Below are 21,658 nucleotides of genomic sequence, written 5' to 3'. Positions count from 1 at the left end.
GAAAAAAATGTTTAAAATAACTTTTTCTAAAAAACCCAAAAAAAACCTGAAGCCTTTCTTTTAGGAGGTTTAGGCGCTGCGTGGATGTTATTGGCCCAGAGATGGAAAGAAGATAAAGTCCTGACCAGAGAAGTATGGCAGATCAAGTTGCTAGATTATACCAAAATGACCGGAAGAATCAGAAATCAGGAAGACCAAAATTTTAATAAGGAATGGGGAAAATTTATAATTTATCTTGAAAATCATTGTAAACAGAATTGTTAATAGGATTGGAATAACGCTTGTAGTTTAATGGTGAATTTTGGATAGAATGGAGATGTAAAAGATTTGGATTATTATACAAGATGCAGGAGGAAGTGACTAACCATAGGACCCACAAAGGGGAGGAGGAAAGTCCAGGAGATCCTTTGGAATCTTCTTTTTATGATGTATATTGGATATGTGATTGTAAAACTTTAATACAGTGGTACTTGGGGTTACATACACTTCAGGTTACATACGCTTCAGGTTACAGACTCCGCTAACCCAGAAATAGTGCTTCAGGTTAAGAACTTTGCTTCAGGATGAGAACAGAAATCATGCTCTGGCGGCGCAGCGGCAGCAGGAGGCCCCATTAGCTAAAGTGGTGCTTCAGGTTAAGAACAGTTTCAGGTTAAGTACGGACCTCTGGAACGAATTAAGTACTTAACCCGAGGTACCACTGTATGAAAAACCATATACATATGAGGAAAACCCCAGGGTCCTTTCCAACTCTGCCATGATTCTGTGTCTTGGTCGCCTGAGCCTATCTATAGCTACATGGAGGGTAAGAAAACGTTGAAGGACCAGTTGTCAGAAGATTCCCCACCCTCTGTGTGAAAGAATCTGTCTAATTCCTTTGCCAACGTTGGTCTTTAGTCATGCTTTATTATTCATCACCACCCTGGTCCTGCAGATGGCTTAAAACACCTGTGAAAGAAGCTTACGGACAAAGCTTGCAATGTATTCGTAGACCGAAAAAAGGATCTCTGTCATATACACACAGGCCGGGCGCACTGTCCCCCTCTCCTCCTGAGGTGATCTGTGCAGATCAGCTGAGAGATTTGGGCGGAAGAGCGTGTTCTCCGATTCCCTGTGATTTGCATATAATTTGTGCTGTACTCCACCCACCTCTGTACGGTGTCTACTTAATTTCCCCCTGCTTTTAACCACTGCAAAAATGGATGGCACTTCACAGGCAGGAACAATTTGCTCAGGGCGAGCGGGCACTGAATCAGGCCCTTGCACTCCCAACTTAATGAAGAGTGTCCAAACTAGTAAGCAAAACGTCGATATAAACACCATTGTATATACACATGCTTTCGTTTAGGATAAAAACAGTAAAATCCACATGCATTTTCCATTCTAGCAACTTTCTTTTCTCATAGTTAATCCTCCACGGGTATTCAGCTAGAGGGGAAAAAATATGATGTCAGAATTGGCTCCGATTCCTGTTATCATCTCCTGTTGTCATTGGCAGAGAGAATGAATCTCTTATTTCCATATGCTGCTTCCCAGCCCCTGTTGAGCCCTAAATCTTGGGGGGAGTTCCCTGGCTGTACGGAAGGGCTAGATGGATGTGCATATTCTAAAACAGGAAAATCTCTCCCCGCGGGTTGGGCTGCAAAACAGGTATGAGTACACCTGGAGCTTCTCAACTCTACTCTCTTTGCAGAAAGAGCCCAAAGGAAGTGTTATAGCTTCGTAGCGTTCTGCAAAAGGAAATCCCCTGCCAGCCATCGCTCTAACTGCAGCAGAAGCAGAGTGAAAACATCCAGGGTTCTAACCTCAGGGTCGCCAATTGCATACAGATAAGAGAGAGGTGGCTTTCTGATTTTGGAACTGGTCCTTACACAAGCAGGCCTGAGCTTTGAACAATATTCAGCTTTAACCTTTTAAAACCCTCCCAAGCATCTGAGGTGTAACGCACACTTTACGGTGAAAGAAGCCAATCGTTTTGCTTCCTCTAGGGCAGGGGTCTGCAACCTTTAAGACAAAAAGAGACACTTGGACCCGTTTCCGAAGGAAAAAACAACTGGGAGCCGCAAAACTCGTCATTATAAAAATAACTTTTTTCTCACTTTTTATTATTTCTTTGTTTGACCCCTCAGAATTACTCCTCCTCATAGAAATAAACGTTAAATTAACAAGTTACCTTTTTGTGTGTGTGTATTCTTCACTCCCCTTCAAAACAGTGACCAGCGTACATGCCCCCTTTCAATGCAGTGACCAGCGTACATGCCACTTACAATGTAGCGGGTGGGCGGGTGGGAAGGTGACGTCGGGACGGTGCGTGACTAACGCACGCACCGCCCCCATGCGACGTCACAGCCAGTACAGCGCCCGCCACAGTGGAGAGTGTCGGGGCGCACAATGCGCCTCCTCCCCTTGCTAGTATCCACCCCGGAGCCACGGCAAAGGTGTAAAAGAGCCACATGCGGCTCCGGAGCCGCGGGTTGCAGACCCCTGCTCTAGGGCTTTCTATCTTAAATTTGAGGGTTTCGCTAAGGAGAGCGCACTGCGAGCATTTACACCCCCTCTGCAACAGAAAGAAAATGCGCAATTAAAAACTGCATGTCTAAATTACTTGCGGTCCAAACGACCCCAAACATTCATTCCACAATACCTACTTTTTTGTAATAAAAATTGAAATATGCACATTATTCATGTTTTTAATTTCTGTCTCTAGGTACCTTTTAGTTGGAGGATAAAATGTATGAGTAAGGTATGAGTAAGGCCCCACTGGAATTACTCTTGGGGGCTATTACAAACCCTTGATACCATCCCTAGGTAGTTGTAACCCTGCAACATAAAGCAATAATGCTTAGCACAATTCTATGTTTCAATATTAAACTGGAGTCACTGTCAAATATACGTGGGCTTTTATTTAATCTACAACTTACTCGGGATGTAATTTGATTAGTGAAATGCCTCTTGCAAAGCCATGGTGGGAATCAAGATAGATTAGGGGGGTCTAGACTCATCCTTGTCTGCATATGTTCAGTAACAGCACAGAAGTTGTACCTACGCAGCCTGGCACAGGGAGACATAAATCAATGGCTACTAGCGATGAAACCTTTGTTCTACCTCCACTGTCAGAGGCAATATGCCTTGGAATACCAGTTGCAAAGAGTTGCACATGGGGAGCATGTAGTGATTAGGTTCTGTTTCCCCATGACAATGTCATGGACTGGTTGGGAGCAGAGGATGGAGGAACCAGCTGAGGAACCACCAAGGGAAGAAGGCTCAGAGCCCGGGGATTGGTGGTGGGACAACGATGAGTGGTCAGAGGGAGAGGACAGGGAAGAAGAGGTATCAGAAGCTGAAGAGGTAACAGGTCTTAGTGAGCAGGGAGAGTCTATGGCAGAGAGATGTCCAGAATCAGAGGAGGAGGAGGAGGAGGAGGAGGAGGAGGAGGAGGAGGAGAAGGAGAAGAAGAAGAAGAAGAAGAAGAAGAAGGAGAAGGAGAAGAAGAGTAGTAGTTTGGATTTGATATCCTGCTTTATCACTACCCGAAGGAGTCTCAAAGCGGCTAACATTCTCCTTTCCCTTCCTCCCCCACAACAAACACTCTGTGAGGTGAGTGGGGCTGAGAGACTTCAAAGAAGTGTGACTGGCCCAAGGTCACCCAGCAGCTGCATGTGGAGGAGTGGAGATGCGAACCCGGTTCCCCAGATTACGAGACTATCGCTCCTAACCACTACACCACATTGGCTCCCAGTGTGGCAGTGAGGCAGAAGTGGAAGCAGGAGACGGGGAGGAGGGAGGCCAAGAGGCAGAGATGAGTCAGGAAGGTGAAATGTTACAAGTTTTCCCCCATCCTGCTACGACAAGCTCTCCTTCCTCTGTCCCCTAGAACCAGGAGAGGCATGAAAAGGTTGGAGGAGAGGTTGGCTACATTCAGGCACAGTCTCCGCTTGCTTGCGGAAAGACCCGAGGAGACAGGGCCTTTCAGTCTTGGCAAGTGATTTTCATGGAAGATCATCAATGGGAATGAGCTGCTCTACTCATTAGGCCTGACACTCAGCCAAGTCTGCAGAGACCGTGTTTTTGCTAATAAAGAGTTAACTCCATCTTTGAACTGACCGGCATGTTCCTGTGACAAGAAGGGTAGTCAGTACGTTCTTACTAAATAATCCGTACATCATTCTAGCGACAAGCAGCGCTGGACACTTACAACTTAAGTGGCATGAAAATCCAGAACACTACAGCGTTGATGCTGTGGTGAGATCTGCTGCCAGTTTATGTAAATGAATAAATGCTTAAGTCAAGAAAGGACTTAGCATATGAAGTTGAATGTTTATAAATATATCAAAACCATGAGAGAGAATTTACTGAAGAAGCCCAAGGCGAAACAGGTGACAAACGCCGGCACCCTGTCTAAGTCTTGTGCGTAACATCACCAACACTTCGTTTGATCAAACTTATCTTCGTTAATATCTAACCCTTGAGTGCAACATCGCCGACACTTCGTTTGATCAAACTTACCTTTGTTGATATCTACAGGAGCCCGTCTAAAGGAACTTTAAAGACTGAATCTTCCTTTCGGACACAATTTGAATGAGTTTTCTGTTTGTGGCTTCTGTAGTAGATCTTGTACATTGTTCTCTCAAGTTCTGGATTACTAATGTAAGTCTTAGAACGTAGAATGGTTTGGTAGTGATTTGTGTGCCGCTTATGTGCTGCTTGCTTTATAGTGGTCTACTATGAGCAAATATCAGGGCAGAAGAGAAGGCCTGCCCTACCCCACCCCTGCTGTGAGTAACATCTGCTTCTGCAATTACCTCCAGAGAGGTTATTTACACTGGGCCCACCAAGGGTGGCAGGTCACCCCACCCCAAAGGAGCAACAACCTTTGTGGTGGTCACTTTAGGAGCAAGCTAGGGAAAGGGCATGAACTCTGGTTAGTTTATTCTCTCGAGACTCAGGTCGAGGTGTTGCTTTCAGTTGCCTGTATACCCCCCAACCCTTCTAGTGAAAGAGGAGTTAAGAGAAATTGGTAAAAATTAGAACAAGGAGTCTGGGGTGCTGGGATGTAAACCACAATCACTGCATTGAGAGGCTTGCAGTTTTATTGGGCTTTTGTTTGTTGCATGACGGATTTTAATTGTTATCTGTTTCGAAAGCCGATCTGCGCTGAAAAGCAGTGTGAGCACATAAAGCATTTCTCTCAAATCCCAGTTGTTACGATTAATTTGCCTAAATCATAGAGGTATCTGGATTAAATAAGTCATTAGGTAAAGGTAAAGGGACCCCTGACCATTAGGTCCAGTCGTGGCCGACTCTTTGGTTGTGGCGCTCATCTCGCTTTATTGGCCGAGGGAGCCGGCATACAGCTCAGGGTCATGTGGCCAGCATGACTAAGCCGCTTCTGGCGAACCAGAGCAGCGCACGGAAATGCCGTTTACCTTTCCGCCGGAGTGGTACCTATTTATCTACTTGCACTTTGACGTGCTTTCAAACTGCTAGGTTGGCAGGAGCTGGGACCGAGCAACGGGAGCTCACCCCATTGCGGGGATTCGAACTGCCGACCTGCTGATTGGCAAGTCCTAGGCTCTGTGGTTTAACCCACAGCACCACCAGCGTCCCACTAAATAAGTCATTACGGCAACAGAAAAAAGGGGCCACCAACATGAAACTCCACAACGCCACGCTTAGCTAGGGGCAGATCCTATGTGTGTGTTTTATCTGGAAGTTGAAGCATGCAGAGTTCAAGAGGACTTACTCCCCAAAGTGCGTGACGGCAGTCTAAGAGGCCCAATCCTAAATTAAGCATGGATAGGTCTCAACGACTATAGTGAGGCTTGAGGCTTCACGCCTATGAAAACTGGAAGCTAGTTTATGCTTGCCAATTGCCCCCCTACCTTTTTTTAAAAAGATAAGCATTCAGAATTCCATTTTAGCATGACTTAAAGGGCCAATTGATGGACCACATCTGGTTCCAGGAGCTTATGGGCTGCAGGCTCTGGGCAACACCATGCTGGCTCCATACAGGGGGAGCCAGCTCCTCCTCAAGCCTGAGCAGTCACACAGACACTAAATCCAAGGCTCCTAAAGGAGAAGACATCCAGCCGTACGGGGTGTTCCAGCAGCTGTCCATTGCACAGAGCAATCAATGGGTATCTGCAGGGCGAGCAGTACACAGGGGACAGCTCTCCCCCGTTTCCAGATGAACCAAAATCAACCAATCCCAGGTTTCATTTTTAAAAAACAGAAAGTTTCAAGCATTTGTAGATACGAGGTAAAATTTACAGACATTCTCCTCCACATTTCTATTCTGAGAAAGTATCCTTTGACTGCTTTACTTGGCCCCTTCCTTGGAAAAGAATCCTGTGGACCCCCACAGTGCCACTGGGTGCTGACACATAAAGGTACAGGGACCCCTGACCATTAGGTCCAGTTGTGGCCGACTCTGGCGTTGCAGTACTCATCTCGCTTTATTGGCCAAGGGAACCGGCGTACAGCTTCCGGGTCATGTGGCCAGCATGACTAAGCTGCATCTGGCGAACCAGAGCAGTGCACAGAAACGCCATGTACCTTCCCACCGCAGTGGTACCTATTTATCTACTTGCACTTTGACGTGCTTTTGAACTGCTAGGTTGGCAGGAGCAGGGACCGAGCAACGGGAGCTCTTCCTGTCACGGGGATTCGAACCACCGACCTTCTGATCGGCAAGTCCTAGGCTCTGTGGCTTAACCCACAGCACCACCCGCATCCCATCAACTTAAGAAGTTGGCCAAGAAACACCCCCACCCCCTGCCGCCATTTTACCTTTTCTGCATCTTGTTCAAAAAGCCTGAGCTGAAAGCATTGGTCCAGTTTCACCTTCCGCACGTGCCACATCTGGTGCAGATGCTGCCGCGTCGAGTGCAACCTGTCTAACATGGTGGACACTTTGGGCAAGAGGTTCTGCAGATCCGCGTTTCCAGACCCAGAGTTCTTTTTGGGGAAGGTCTCGCTGCTCTGTATCCTCTGCAGCAACTTCTGCCCTTCCAAGTCCAGGTCCTCAATGGGCGCTTTGATGACCTTCTTCTTCAGCTGCGAGTGCTCTTCAATCATACTCCGAGCCGCCTCCAAGTCCTGAGGCAAGTCCTTTTTGGCCAATATGTCCTGCAGCTCCTCCAGCCTGGAGAGCATGTGTGTGGCATTGCTAATGTAATCCTCAAAGGCAACTCTGATTTCTATCCATTCCTCGTGGTTATATTCCAAGCAGCCGTCAAATTCGGGAGTTAACTGAGAAGGGTCGACAACTTTGGTAAGGCCTTCCAGAGACACCATGTTGGTCTGAAAAGCAGCAACGGTTAAAGGTTAACCACACAACGAGATACATTTAAAGCGCTGGAAATGTACAATTCCACTGAACCAAACTCCAGGGAACTATGGGGGAGCTGTGTTGTGGCCCCAAATCGCAGTGATTAACCATGTAAAGAGATCTGAACCTCTGCCTGTAGGGATCACCTAAGCTTTGGCATGGCTGGGCCACTGAAACTGATGGTCATTATGATGTCACTGAAACTGATGGGCATTATGATGTCATAAGTATGTGTTGGTGCAGAGGGAGTTTTGCTATGTGTCCATAGCAACCTGAGCTCATTGGTTCCTTCCACGGTGTGAGCAACATATGGGCATCATAGCTGTCAACTTACAGATTTGAAAATAAGGGACTAGCAGCCTCGAAAATAAGGGATCAGCAGCCAAAATAAGGGGTTTTCCAAGCACAAGTATGTTCAGCTTCTGAGCCCCTCCAAGCCAAAGGCAGAAAGCCCAGCCAGCAGCCAAACAAAGCCTCAAGCGGTGGTTCCCACAGTGCAGCAACCCGGCAAAGGGGATGCAGCAAGGAAAACCACCGTCACCTCTCTGCTGGGAAGCACTGAGCACAGCCAGCATTCCCAGAGCCACTGAGGAATTATTTCTAGTTTGTTTGTTTTGCCATTTGGGGTTATTTTTCCCACTTGCCCTTTTGAGCATCAATGGAGGAGCACAGGAGTTTATGCTCCGTAAGTTTCCTCAGCAACGTTGAAATGGAAGGCTTTAATGTACCAAATGAAAGTTCTACAACATTTCCCAAAACACTGTTCATCAAATGGCGGGTTTCCCTGCAGCACTTTGGGCACCCAACATTGGTTATTGAGAAGTTTACCTCAAATTCAAACTTGGAGCTGCCGAAGTTAGTCCGCTGTTTCTGCCAAAAGTTGTCTGGCTTGATTATCAGTGCAACATGAATGCAACAGGGAAAGGATTCCTGCAAGATCTTCAAAAGTGGCTTAATAGAGTCCCATTTAGATCCACGCATATCTACAATAACGGTGAAACCTCGTTTACATACTTCTTCACTAGAAAGCAAACAAGACAACAGTTAATAGAGGCAGGAGTGGTCCCCAGGCGCCAACCTGGCTGCTCTGCCTGCCAATTCTATTCTCGTTCCCATCCGTCAACTCAATGGGAGCTTCACCTGTAGAAAGGGGACATCTCACCGGAATTTTACACAACCTGGTAGGATTAAGCGCTAGTGCATGGCCAACCCTAGACGAATGAACATTTTACACATACTAAATGTACATCACCCAGGCAACCAGATGCCAAGATGTCTCGTGCATCTCCTCAAACATTCAGGCACACACTCTCCTCCCTCTTTCTGCAGAACATCTGAACATCTGCAACAGGTATTCACAGTTGGATGGCCATCTGTCTTGGATGCTTTAGTTTAGATTCCAGCATCACAGGTGGTTGGACTAGATGACCATTGGGCTACCTTCGAACTCTACGATTCTATGACTCTACGACTCCCCAGGCACCTGCCTGGTTTACCTTTATTATTGGAGTGCCCCTGCACTAGTGGATAAAGCACAACATAGGTTTCAGCAAAAATTTAACAGTTCATTTAAAACTCAGCACAGAAGCAACCGTAGCGTCACAGAGCCAGATATCAGTGAGACAATAGTTCTGTTTTGTTACGATGTCCTCTAATTTAAACACTTCCTACATAGTCTAACAAGGACCTATTGACTTCAGAATGTTGATGACACTTAGCCTAGGGAGATTCAGGAAACAAAAAACCAATTGTCTGTTGATGGACTGTCCTAGTTCCTTGAAAACCTATTTATCTCTCCTCTGGGATTGCGAGGGCTGAAAATACACTGCAACGTTTCGTCCCCTAGGCCAGGGTGACAGCACTCATATTCCCCACGCTCCCCAATAAAAATACGCTGGGGTACTACCAACTATGTGTGCAGCCAACGAGGTCTTGCTTTCTCGTGCCTTCCTCCCTCTGCATCACCCCTCCATGTGATATTGGTTGGGTGAAGAATTCGGGAGGAAGAGGCATCCATGCAAGCTGTTTGTTTCACAAGACCTTCCGCAGACTTTTGCTACTGCTTCAACTCTCTCAGCCATCTGCTAGGGGACCTTGGCTTCATGGTGGATGTTTCTCCTTTAAAGATCAGTCAGGGCAGAGCTGCAAAGCAACTACTCTATTCAGAACTTAAAAATGGAAAGCGCAATGCCGGTGGTCAACAAAAGAGGTTTAAGGACAGGCAAATCTAATGTAGCATAAACACTGACAACTGAGAAACGCTGGCCTGCGAGCGCTCCAGTTGGAGAACAGCCTTTACCAAAGGTGTCACGGGCTTTGAAGACGCTCAAACTCAGGACGAAAGGGAGAAACGTGCTAAGAGGAAGGCACGCTTGGCAAATCCTCACCTTGATCAACTCCTGCCCAGAAACCTATGTCCCCACTGTGGAAGGATGTGTGGATCCAGAATTGGCCTCCACAGTCACTTATGGGCGTACTGTTAAGACTGTGTTCATGGAAGACAATCTTACTCTGCTATGAGGGATCGCCAAAGAAGCAGCAGCAATGTTAATGCTCTACTTTTTAGCTTAAACTTCAGACGTGCACAGGCGGAGGGGTGGGTTGTATCCAGCGCAGGGGTTTCCACTAGTCTAGCAGGGCTTCCCCTTCTCCCTTTCTTATCCCAGTGCCCTGCTAATCCTGTTCTGAATTCCCCCTCCAGCCCTCAAGAGCAGATTCAGGGGGTGGGGGCAGAGGGGAAGGAGGCAGAGTGGTCTGGTTGTGCAAGTGGACCTCATCCTGTGTATGCAACAATTTGTGGGTTAAACCACAGAGCCTAGGACTTGCTGATTGGAAGGTTGGCGGTTCAAATCCCTGAAATGGGGTGAGCTCCCGTTGCTCGGTCCCTGCTCCTGCCAACCTAGCAGTTCGAAAGCACGTCAAAGTGCAGGTAGATAAATAGGTACCGCTCCAGTGGGAAGGTAAACGGCATTTCCGTGCGCTGCTCTGGTTCACCAGAAGCGGCTTAGTCATGCTGGCCACATGACCCGGAAACTGTACGCCAGCTCCCTCAGCCAATAAAGCTAGAGGAGTGCCGCAACCGCAGAGTCGGTCACGACTGGACCTAATGGTCAGGGATCCCTTTACTTTTACCTTTACCTACTGGATCAGGCCAATGGCCCCTGTAGTCCAGCATCCTATTCTTCAAGGAGCTGGCCTAATCCTATGAATCTCCCTAACCCTGTTTTAAAGCCATCCAGGTTAGCAGCTATCAGCTGCCTCCAAATGAGTGGCTAAGCTCGCTGCCCAAGTTTCCAATGCTGACAAAAACTACTCTCTAATGTTCGTCAGCCATCCCACAATGCTCCCTTCCTTCACGAAGGTGCCTTGCTGACTTGCCCATTGTCCAAACAACCTACTTAAGTGGCAAAAGAAAAAACAAAGAGCTGTGTACTTGACTACTCAAGTCAAATGCTACCAGTGCCTAAATTCAGCCTGGCATTCGGTCCACGCCGAGTCTTTTGGAAAGCTCTGAAGCCCTACAATTCATAACCAGATACAGTAAGGCCAGCTGGCCCTAAGGAGGAAATTTACACTTCACTCAATATTATTCTGACCGACTGAAGGAGAGGCAGCCAGCTCAGATGTGAGCTATTTCTGGGTTGAAGAGCAGTCTTGCAGAGTCATGTTCAGTACCATTTATAAGGTGCAAACTTTACTCTGGAATTAATAGTCGGTTCAACGAAATGTCCTCCCCCTGTGAAACTGGCACTTTTAAAAAAGAAGCAGCAGCTTCGGCCTAGTGTGAACCAGGAAAAACATATTTTAAGTGTTGCCACTTTGCCAAAGCACCTAAATTGGCCAAAGTCACAAATAACTCTCAACAAGGCCGGTACTCAAGAAGCTACGGTTCGCAAAAAGCCACTTTCTCCCTTGTTCCTTGGAACACTGGTTTCTTCCTTTGCCAAAAAGCTCATAAATTCGGAATAGCTTATAAATCCACAGAATCATGTGGTAAAGCTCTTCCCGGACTCTGCCACTTCAGGCAGCAGGCGTAGGTTGCACAGTCCAAGGCTAACACACACACACACACTCCCACCCCCAGGAAAAATTATGTCAAAGAGATGACTAGGGTGAACCCTTTCCCTGACATGCTGTTTTCAATTTGTCTGTAAATGTGGAATAGTGTACATATGTATGCACAGAGACAAGTGCCCCACAACCACAAACCCGCTGCAGGAAGTGGTACAGTCCAGGGATAGGTTTGTTTTAATCATCTGAGTTTATCACCAGTTGCATAAACTAGTCTTGCAACCTGAAAAACGCTAGCAAATGCAGCAATAGTGATTCAGGCTTTGGCTTCACGCCACAATTCACTTTGCACTCCTGGTTAAGGGCAATCCTCTTGGAATAATGCATTTGCTGTTGTTGTCGTTGTTAATTGCAGCCCCGATCATTCAGGGCGAGATTGGTGCAGAAAAACAACCTTACTCCAACTTTATGGTGATCTGCTTCTTCTTTGAGAGCAATCTGAATTCTCCAGAGAAGCATGCCTGGTTGCTGAGTTACATCTCCTTAAACAACTGGAAGGTTAGAGGAACATGAACTTGATATGAACCCACACAGGACTCCCTTTTAAACTGTTTTGACACAGCGAAGCAAAGTAGCGCAGCTTCAAATCATAATACAGGGAAGATGCCCTTACCTAGGAATACAAGCTAGGTATGAAATGAGCCTCCTAAGGTCCTCTTGTCGTATTCTATCATGGTTGCTGCGAGCTGGAAATGTTAGAATGGGGCCTCCGCGCTTATCTCTTCCACCTGAAAAAGAAACATATTGAGTGCCAACTGCAGGCTACGGTGCGCATTGGCGATAAGAGATTTTGCCCAGGGGAGGGCTGAAATCTGACAGTACGCATTTGAGAAGACAGCACGGGATTCTACACATGTTCATTTCTACAAGCGTGGCTTTGGCTCAATAAAAAGATGTTGCCAATATGTTTTAAGATCTTGCTGAAAACAAACACACACACACACCACCAGGGGACAAGCAGTTTACAAAAGGTCTTGTTTTCAGGTCTACAAGAACCACGCTGAACATGCTGGAAGTAAATATTTAATATTTATCTGAACACATTGGCATTCCAGCCTTTGTCCCAGGACTCAAGATCAGCATTCACAGAGCAACCCTTTGTTAATCCCCCAAACAACCCTGAACATTTATTTTGTGCTTTATTTTATTGCATTTGTATCTGGCCTTCCTTCCATCATGGAACCAAAGGCAGCGTAGATGTGATTCTCAGACAGTGAACCATCCAGACACGGATCAGACTACAATTTGCTTAGTTTTTAGCAAGGTGGTGGCCTCATGTGCCTTCAAACCGTACCCTGGGACCTTGTACCAATAAGCTTGGAAGGTGAAATGGAGATTTGAACCCAGATCTTCCACTCCCAATGCCAACACTATCTATTGCTCACACCTGTGAGCTGCAGGTCAGAACGGAAACTGACCTGCAGTAAAGTTGATTCTTTATTCAAGGAAACAGAATACAAAGAAACCTATTGCAAGCAGATGCCAGAACTGACAATCCAGCCTCCCACTTCCCCCTAAGTCTCCTCCCTGTCAGGCTGTTTCCCCTGCAGTCTCTGCTCGTCGTTCTGCTACATGCAAAAGTCTCCAAGTTCCCAGAGACAAGAGGGAAGCGGAGCGGAGCGGAATACAGTAGGACTGGCAGGCTCTTGTGAATTTGTTGCAGCCTCAGCCCCTTCCTCCTCCTCCGCTACCTGTCCTACATCTGCAGTGTTTTCTGCCTCTTCTTCCTCTCTCTCACTCGAGCCTGTTACTTGTTCAGCATCCAGCCATTCTGCCCCCGCTTCCATCCTCTGATCTGTGTTCCCGTATCCCACCGTGTCCTCTTCTGAAGCTTCCCTAGGGTGGCTCCTCCTACACTTCCTCATTGTCCAGCCAGTCCCTGACCACACCCCTCTGTTGCTCCTCCCATTCCCCTGCCCAGTCTCATCCAGCTAACTAGGTGTCTATGAACCACTTTGCACACTTACAGTGGTAGAGAAATTACTGGTACTCCTAATAACACTCTACAACGCCTCTCATACCACTTGGAAAGGCCGAGAACAGAAAGCTACTTATTGGAGCAACATGACCACTACAAAAACATGCAGACCAGGATTGTTCTTCGAAGCCAGAAAACCAACAACCCTATCCCTACTTCCAAGGACTTTATAGAGAAGGCTGCACGGAGTTCCCAGTTAGTCTTCCATGCAGACACTGGCCAGATCCCGGAAACCTTAGCTTCACAGCAGCAACTATATCATGTGCCTTCTGCATCCATTACTGGGGCCCTTGAAGGCTACAAGAGATAGAAGCTGAGGCATTTGCAAAAGACAGCAAAACACTGAGCTGCAATGAACACATGGCGGAGTCAGCTGCATGCACAGTGTGCAAAACGATACGGAGCCAGGACTGGCTATGACCTCATCAGACGTTCCTTCATCTCCTACCTTGGCCCCCTTTTGAGAAAGGACAAAGGACATGTGCCAAACCTGACATGGAAAGTCTGTGGCCACTGCTGTGACTATTTCCTTGACGTCCAGGGGACTATTTGCATTCCTGGTGATGCTGCGTGCTTAACTTAAGATCCAATTATGGGGAAGTAGAGGCATCCATCACTAACATCAGTATTACTATACCACTTAAAACAGAGGTCGGCAAGGTTTACCTCGCCTGGGCTGGTTCACTCCAGCGGAGATCCCTCCCTGGGCCGGATCATGCGCACATGATTTCCGGCGTCCGCGTAGACGCAGTTTTCAGCATCTGCGCATGCACAATTTTCAGTGCCGTGGAAGCAAGTCACTGCGCTGGTTTAGCGCAGCAGGCGGGGACTCGCCGAGTGGGCGGCTCGGTTCGGGGGCGGCTCGGGGGCCGATTAAATGACTCCTGTGGGCCGCTTGTGGCCCATGGGCCTTAGGTTGCCAACCCCTGACTTAAAAGGAATGCCAGAAGACAATTTTTGTTGGACTTACTGCAGTGGAGCAAAGGCACAAAAAGCAATCTCATCAGTTTCAACTCCTCCCATAACTGCGCAACTTTACCTGTTTTTATTATCACCCCCAGGACAATTTTCCAGCTCACTCTAGTTAAATTAGCCAATCAATTACGGAACAACCATGCTATTTGTAGAGATCTGCCATGGAGACTCACCCACTACTTTAGCCTTTCGAAACCAAATGAAGGCCTGGTTATTCAACACAGCAGTTTGTGGACTTTGGTGCCAGTGCTGAGGTTTATTTCAGCTGGTTTCTTAACCACCTGCCTTGCTTTTTAGTATCTATATCCAGAACTGCTTTCATTTGTAACCTGCTCAGGAGTTGTATTTGCAATGAAAAGCTCATAATAAATGTTTTAAATTAAACAAACATATCTATACAGTTACACAGCCTTTTTTAAAAAGGGGGGGAAGGTCTTTTTCTTCTTTATTTTAACGCTATTGCAAAATTATAATCTCCAGGAATGTGGGCTTGGCGGGGGCAGAAAAGGAATGTGCAACAGTTAATGAACCCAAACCCAATAAGATATTGATCTCTCTCTAGCACTAATCTTTGACAGTCATCTCTGATTAGGATTCACACATTTCTGGAGTACAGTAAACCAAGAAAAAATGGTGTCACCCAGTTTTACACACAGGGCAACACCACCTCTGCCCTGAAACACAACAGCAAGAACCCACTGGGGTCTCCAGGGGTCATGTAGAAGCCCAGATTAGATGGGTGCTCAGTTATTCCAGCTTTACTGCCAAAACTAAAGATATTCTAACACAGGAGAGAGACATTGTCAATAGATACCAACACTTACCGGGGTTAGAGCATTGTTGGACTCATATATTATGAGGCACTACCAGGATAACAAAGAGAAACTTTAAACTTCCAAAGTCTAACTACCTATCAGCTCCACGTTGCTCCGTTAACTTGGCTTAGCAGAGAAAGACTTACACCGAGGGCGAGTTGAGCTTAGTCAGCTCTCCCGGATGAGAAAACACAGTCTTGTTTAACCAAGAACAATGAACGAGAGAACCACAGAACTGCAGCCCATGAAACAAAAAGAGAAAAATGGTTCTAGCTCCATATACTTTCACCGGCTGACATAAAAAGCAGGTAGGCTGCCTCTTACGCAGCTACAGAAGATCCCTAGCAAAAGGCAGGCATTTTGATTAAGAAACCGAGGCCCATCTTGGTGAAAGATGTAACATGGAATCTAGGGCGCATATCTTCTGCTAACCATAGACCAAACTACCCCGACTAAAGCCTAGGCTGTACAGTCGTACCTTAGATCCTGAACGCCTTGGGAGTCTAACATTTTGGCTTCCGACTGTCGCAAACCCAGAAGTGAGTGTTCCGGTTTGCAAACGTTCTTTGAAACCCGAACGTCCAACCAGGTCCTGCAGCCAATCGGAAGTCACACCTTGGTTTCCGAATGTTTTAGAAGTCGAACGGACTTCGGGAACGGATTCCATTCGACTTCTGAGGTACAACTATCTGTGTGTGTGTGTGTGTGTGTGTGTGTGTGTGTGTAGGTTGATTTGAGAGCTCAGCTTGATTTGGGAATAGTTCACTCGTATAAGACTGACTGACTGACTTATTTATAGAGAAATTTCTATCTCACACTTCGAGGGCCCATACAAGTATGGCTTGTCCTAACCAACATACAAGCAGTGTCTGGAGTAAAACAAAGGTCAGCAAAAATGGCTGTTCTACGCCACCTTGACTATTAGAAATTGAGAAAGACGGAACCATATTCCTAACACTCAAAATGTCTACAAATCGGATACCCCACTGCCAGCCCCAAACTTGGCTGAGGGGTACAGAGCTAACTTTGACCATGTAGCACTCTGAAGGTTCTGAGTTCCCCCCCAAGTACAGTTATGGGGTTGGGAGGGAGTGTGCGTCTTGACTTACGGCGTCAGTGCTTTTCTGGGCTCCTGCGCAACGGTCAGATAAATCATGCTTGAATTTGGGATCTCAGAAATCTTCTCTATTGTTTTGCCTCCACTAAAAGGTGGTAACTTGTGTCGGGGCCATTGCTCACGGTGGCAGAACATGCAACACGTGACCCTTACTAACCTTAGGCACCATGAGCTAAGTGTCAAGCAGAAATAAAGCACTTATTTCCATAAAAAGAGCTGCGAAGAAAGGGAGGAAACCAAGACTCAATGAATACTACATGAAATATTATCAGTCCCCTTTCCTGAGCTATCGTTCAGTTTCAGCTTCTTCATATTTGTTCTATTTATCATGGATTTCTAGGACTCCTCTTGTCTCAGGCCTTTGGCTATTAACACAATCTATGTCCTTTTAAATTGTGTGTGTGGCAGGGTGTTACTGGTTTTGTTACTTTGTTGTGCATTATTGAGTTTTTATATTGTAAACCACCCTGCCATTCTCAGATGAAAGGCAGTAATAATAATAATAATAATAATAATAATAATAATAATAATAATAAACAACCGAAGGCTTGCCCAGACTGAAACAAACTTCGCTACCCTTTCATATGTCATAGTCCAACATTTTTCAGTTTTTAGGGGAAAGGGAGGGGGCTCCCTTTTTTTTTTTGCATCCCCCCTTTCAAAAAAGGAGCTTCTTGTCTCTAATCAGAATAATTATCCTCATAACTCAGATTTGGAATTTTCCTCAGGCTACTTATGGCTAAGATGAGATTCAAATCAGAGATTTCCGAGTTTGAAAAGCATTATACAGAGCTAAATGTTTTCCTACGAGCACAATAACACAACTATATAAGCAGCATTCGCATTTATTTTTTGTTGGGATGCGTCAAAGGGGAGGGTGCTGTTTTGAGCCCAGCGAGTGGGTTTTTCAAGCAAATCTGGGCCGCGGCGATAGGACAGAGTTAAAACCCTTTTTTTTGCATTCTGCGATTTCACACCGCTAAACCAAACAGAGCTGGGAGGCAGAACACATCCTTTTAAGTAGTCAGTTGCTTAGGGATTGTGGGCGAAAAGACTGCTCCACGATAATCCCAACAGCTTTTAAAGTGTTTAAACTTGAAAGAATGTCACAGACGTAGTCTATTTAACAGCCGCAAACCATTAAAGCACATTGCGTGCTGCTCTCTGGAAAGCTACCTAGTGACGTATGGGGCCGTAGAAAGCTCATTTCAATGTTTAGGGTCCAATTCTTTCACCAACCGGCTTTCAGTTCCTGCTCTTCCAGAGATTTAGAAACTAGCTGGTTTTGAAATGCCGTAACAGCTTCAGGCACACGTGGGTGGCGCTGTGGTCTAAACCACTGAACCTTGCTGATCAGAAGGTCGGCGGTTCGAATCCCCACAAAAGGGTGAGCTCCCGTTGCTCTGTCCCAGCTCCTGCCAACCTAGCAGTTCGAAAGCATGCCAGTGCAAGTAGATAAATAGGTACCGATCCAGCAGGAAGGTAAACGGCTTTTCCGTGCACTCTGGTTTCCATCACGGTGTCCCCGTTGTACCAGAAGCAGTTTAGTCATGCTGGCCACATGACCCAGAAAGCTCTCTGTGGACAAACGCCAGCTCCCTCAGCCTGAAAGCGAGATGAGCGCCGCAACCCCATAGTCACCTTTGACTGGACTTAACCGTCCAGGGGTCCTTAACCTTTCATTTTTTTTAACCAGTAAGGCAAACCCATCAGAAACTGTTTAGGATGTCTCACCTGGTTAATTTTTTCTTCAAAGCATCTTATATTTTATTTTGCCGCCAACACCTCATTCATGTCCTAGACGGCAAGCCCAAAACACACTCCCATGCAGGTAAATTCAACTGACCCAACTGAGCCTGACTGCTGAGTAAAAATGGACAACATTGTGTTGCCGGTGAGCACTGAATAAATATCCATGAAATAAGATTGTACACAAAATGCATCTCCTTACCTGACAGGTATGCAACTTTCTCCTTCAAGATTGGCAGGACTTCCATAGCTTTCATTTCATCATTTTTACGAAATCCTGAAGAAATAAATAAAATGGAGGTTACTTGGCTTTAAGATCAATATGCGTTTCCCAGAAGAGAACTGAGCTATACATATTCAACAAAGACAAAAGTTTCTGGGACTATAGCATTTCATGGTATAGCTTTTTTATGGATTGTACCATTTCATATTACACTGCGGAGAGCGAAGAAGACTGCTTATTGGACAGTTCCCCATGAAAAACTCTACCCTATCCAATGCAGCTGTAGTAGAACAGCAGCCCTAAAATCAGATTTTTAAAAAACAGCTTAGTTTAAATGTCACCCACATGCAATACAAGCCTACTCTAACAACTGCAGTTATAAAATCTTAAATCTGAGTCCATTACCCTCACACATATATTTCAAAGCCCATAAGAGAACATAAACAGGTCCAAAATATGAGCCGAGAGGTCAAGCACTAGAAGTATGACACAATAAGTATTGCCATGTATTTATCATTGTGCTGCAAATATTTAGGCTGCAATCCAAAAACACACTTAATAGGAACTGAACACCAATGAAGACAGTGTGACATTTTTCAAGGTAAGCTGCAAAATTGTTATTTATTATTATAATTACATTTATTAATTGCCTTCTAAATCACCTTCTCAATGCAATTTACAGGTAAGATAATTAATGACAGTTAAAACACAAGTATATTTAAAGCAAGACTAAAACCCTAGCAAGTAGACACTAGTGGTAAAAACTTTTATCCAGTTGGGTAAGCTTATCAGAACAAAATGTCTTCAATTGTTTCCAGAAAATGCAGATAGTTGCATTATCCAAAACAACGTGGACATTTTATTTTTCACGACAGGCACATTACACTGCCCAGTTAACCAACAGCCTTTCCTCATGCAAACTTTCGGTCCTTTAGTCTGCGAGTAAGTGATCTTGCTTAGTATCCTTAGATACCTATAGAATGGCGAAACACAACCTCTTAATCTCACATTTACTTCCCTAAACAAACAGTGCTGGTTACGGCTGGCAGGATAAACTAAAGCCAGGGAAGGCGAGGAGAGTGCAATCCCACCGCCCTCAATCTTCCGTTGTGTGATTTGCTTTTTAAAACCTCTGCTTGCTTGTTAATTTGTTTGGTGTTAAGGTTGTACAGTTCATCTCTTTTGTAAGCTGCCTTGTGCATGTCATGATCCTGGAAGATGACTCCCTTTTCTTCAGGGAATGAAACTAAGGACTAATGTCAGAAGGGGAACTGCATGCGGGGCAATCCCCTGATGATGATGATGATGATGAATTATTTATACCCCTCCCATCTGGCCGGGCCTCCCCAGTCACTCTGGGCAGCTCCCAATGGAATATTAAAAACACAATAAAACATCAAACATTAAAAAATTCCCTAAACAGAGCTGTCTTCAGATGTCTTCTAAAAGTCAGGTACAGTGGTACCTCTAGTTGCAGATTTAATCTGGTTTGGGATGCCATTAAACTTTTATCCAGTTGGGTAAGCTTATCAGAACAAAATGTCTTCAATTGTTTCCAGAAAATGCAGATAGTTGCATTATCCAAAACAACGTGGACATTTTATTTTTCACGACAGGCACATTACACTGCCCAGTTAACCAACAGCCTTTCCTCATGCAAACTTTCGGTCCTTTAGTCTGCGAGTAAGTGATCTTGCTTAGTATCCTTAGATACCTATAGAATGGCGAAACACAACCTCTTAATCTCACATTTACTTCCCTAAACAAACAGTGCTGGTTACGGCTGGCAGGATAAACTAAAGCCAGGGAAGGCGAGGAGAGTGCAATCCCACCGCCCTCAATCTTCCGTTGTGTGATTTGCTTTTTAAAACCTCTGCTTGCTTGTTAATTTGTTTGGTGTTAAGGTTGTACAGTTCATCTCTTTTGTAAGCTGCCTTGTGCATGTCATGATCCTGGAAGATGACTCCCTTTTCTTCAGGGAATGAAACTAAGGACTAATGTCAGAAGGGGAACTGCATGCGGGGCAATCCCCTGATGATGATGATGATGATGAATTATTTATACCCCTCCCATCTGGCCGGGCCTCCCCAGTCACTCTGGGCAGCTCCCAATGGAATATTAAAAACACAATAAAACATCAAACATTAAAAAATTCCCTAAACAGAGCTGTCTTCAGATGTCTTCTAAAAGTCAGGTACAGTGGTACCTCTAGTTGCAGATTTAATCTGGTTTGGGATGCCATTCGCACCCTGAAAAGTCTGCAACTAGAGCGCCTCTTCCGTGCACGTGCGTGGCGCGACCGAGCGCTTCTGCGCACGTGTGTGTGGCAAACCCGGAAGTAAACTTCCGGGTTTGCCGCGTTCATAAGCTGAAAGTCTGTAACAAGAGCGGAACACAACTAGAGGTACCACTGTAGTTGTTTATTTCCTTGACATCTGATGGGAGGGCGTTCCACAGGGCGGGCGCCACTACCAAGAAGGCCCTCTGCCTGGTTCCCTGTAACCTCACTTCCCACAGGGAGGGAACATCCAGAAGGCCCTCAGAGCTGAACCTGTGTCCGGGCTGAGCGATGGGGGTGGAAACCTTCCTCAGGTATACTGGGCCGAGGCTGTTTAGGGCTTTAAAGGTCAGCACCAGCACTTTGAATTGTGCTTGGAAATGTACTGGGAGCCAATGAAGATCTTTCAGGACCAGTGTTATATGATCTCGGCGGCCACATCTGCAATATGAGCCTATGATATTAGCGCACCCCTCTGGCCCAAGGATGTCATACTGACGTCCTCAGAGGACTCCATCTCAGAAGCCCAACTGCCACCGGGATCTACCTCACTCTGTTAACATAAATGACTGCTGGAGCAAGCTGGACTCCTTTCAGCAAAGGTTGAGCTAGCAACAAGGAGAGGACTGCTCCTCTGTCAAAGCATCAAAGCTCGGCTGTCTTATAGCTGTCAGCCTGAGCCCTGCACAAGGTCTCACCTATGATGGGGAGAGTGCTTGCATAGCAACAGCATTGTTCTACAGTGGTACCTCAGATTACATACACTTCAGGTTACATACGCTTCAGGTTACAGACTCCGCTAACCCAGAAATAGTGCTTCAGGTTAAGAACTTTGCTTCAGGATGAGAACAGAAATCGTGCTCTGGCGGCGCAGCAGCAGCAGCAGCAAGCCCCATTAGCTAAAGTGGTGCTTCAGGTTAAGAACAGTTTCAGGTTAAGTACAGACCTCCAGAACGAATTACCGTATTTTTTGCTCTATAAGACTCACTTTTTCCCTCCTAAAAAGTAAGGGGAAATGTGTGTGCGTCTTATGGAGCGAATGCAGGCTGTGCAGCTATCCCAGAAGCCAGAACAGCAAGAGGGATTGCTACTTTCACTGCGCAGCGATCCCTCTTGCTGTTC

General features: G+C 45.9%; 1 protein-coding gene across 7 annotated transcripts in view; it reads right to left on the bottom strand.

The window, feature by feature from the left end:
- The window catches only part of TRIO (trio Rho guanine nucleotide exchange factor), a 268,574-nt gene that overhangs the window by 184,213 nt on the left and 62,703 nt on the right, over positions 1-21,658 (bottom strand). For all 7 annotated transcript variants that reach the window (XR_014529571.1, XM_083518908.1, XM_083518913.1 and 4 more), the window contains exons 2-5: positions 18,238-18,312; positions 12,015-12,129; positions 8,159-8,351; positions 6,790-7,302 (exon numbers count right to left, since the gene is read on the bottom strand). Coding sequence is in view for 6 of the 7 variants with exons in the window: in XM_083518908.1 (XP_083375034.1) it covers positions 6,790-7,302; positions 8,159-8,351; positions 12,015-12,129; positions 18,238-18,312 (896 nt within the window). In the remaining variant the exon portion in view is untranslated. The remainder of the gene's footprint in view (positions 1-6,789; positions 7,303-8,158; positions 8,352-12,014; positions 12,130-18,237; positions 18,313-21,658) is intronic.

The sequence above is a fragment of the Podarcis liolepis genome (genome assembly GCF_965112155.1).
Source record: "Podarcis liolepis genome assembly, chromosome: 8".
NCBI classification, from domain to species: domain Eukaryota; kingdom Metazoa; phylum Chordata; class Lepidosauria; order Squamata; family Lacertidae; genus Podarcis; species Podarcis liolepis.
Note: the sequence above shows the minus strand (reverse complement) of the source record. Positions and strands in the feature narration are given on the sequence as shown.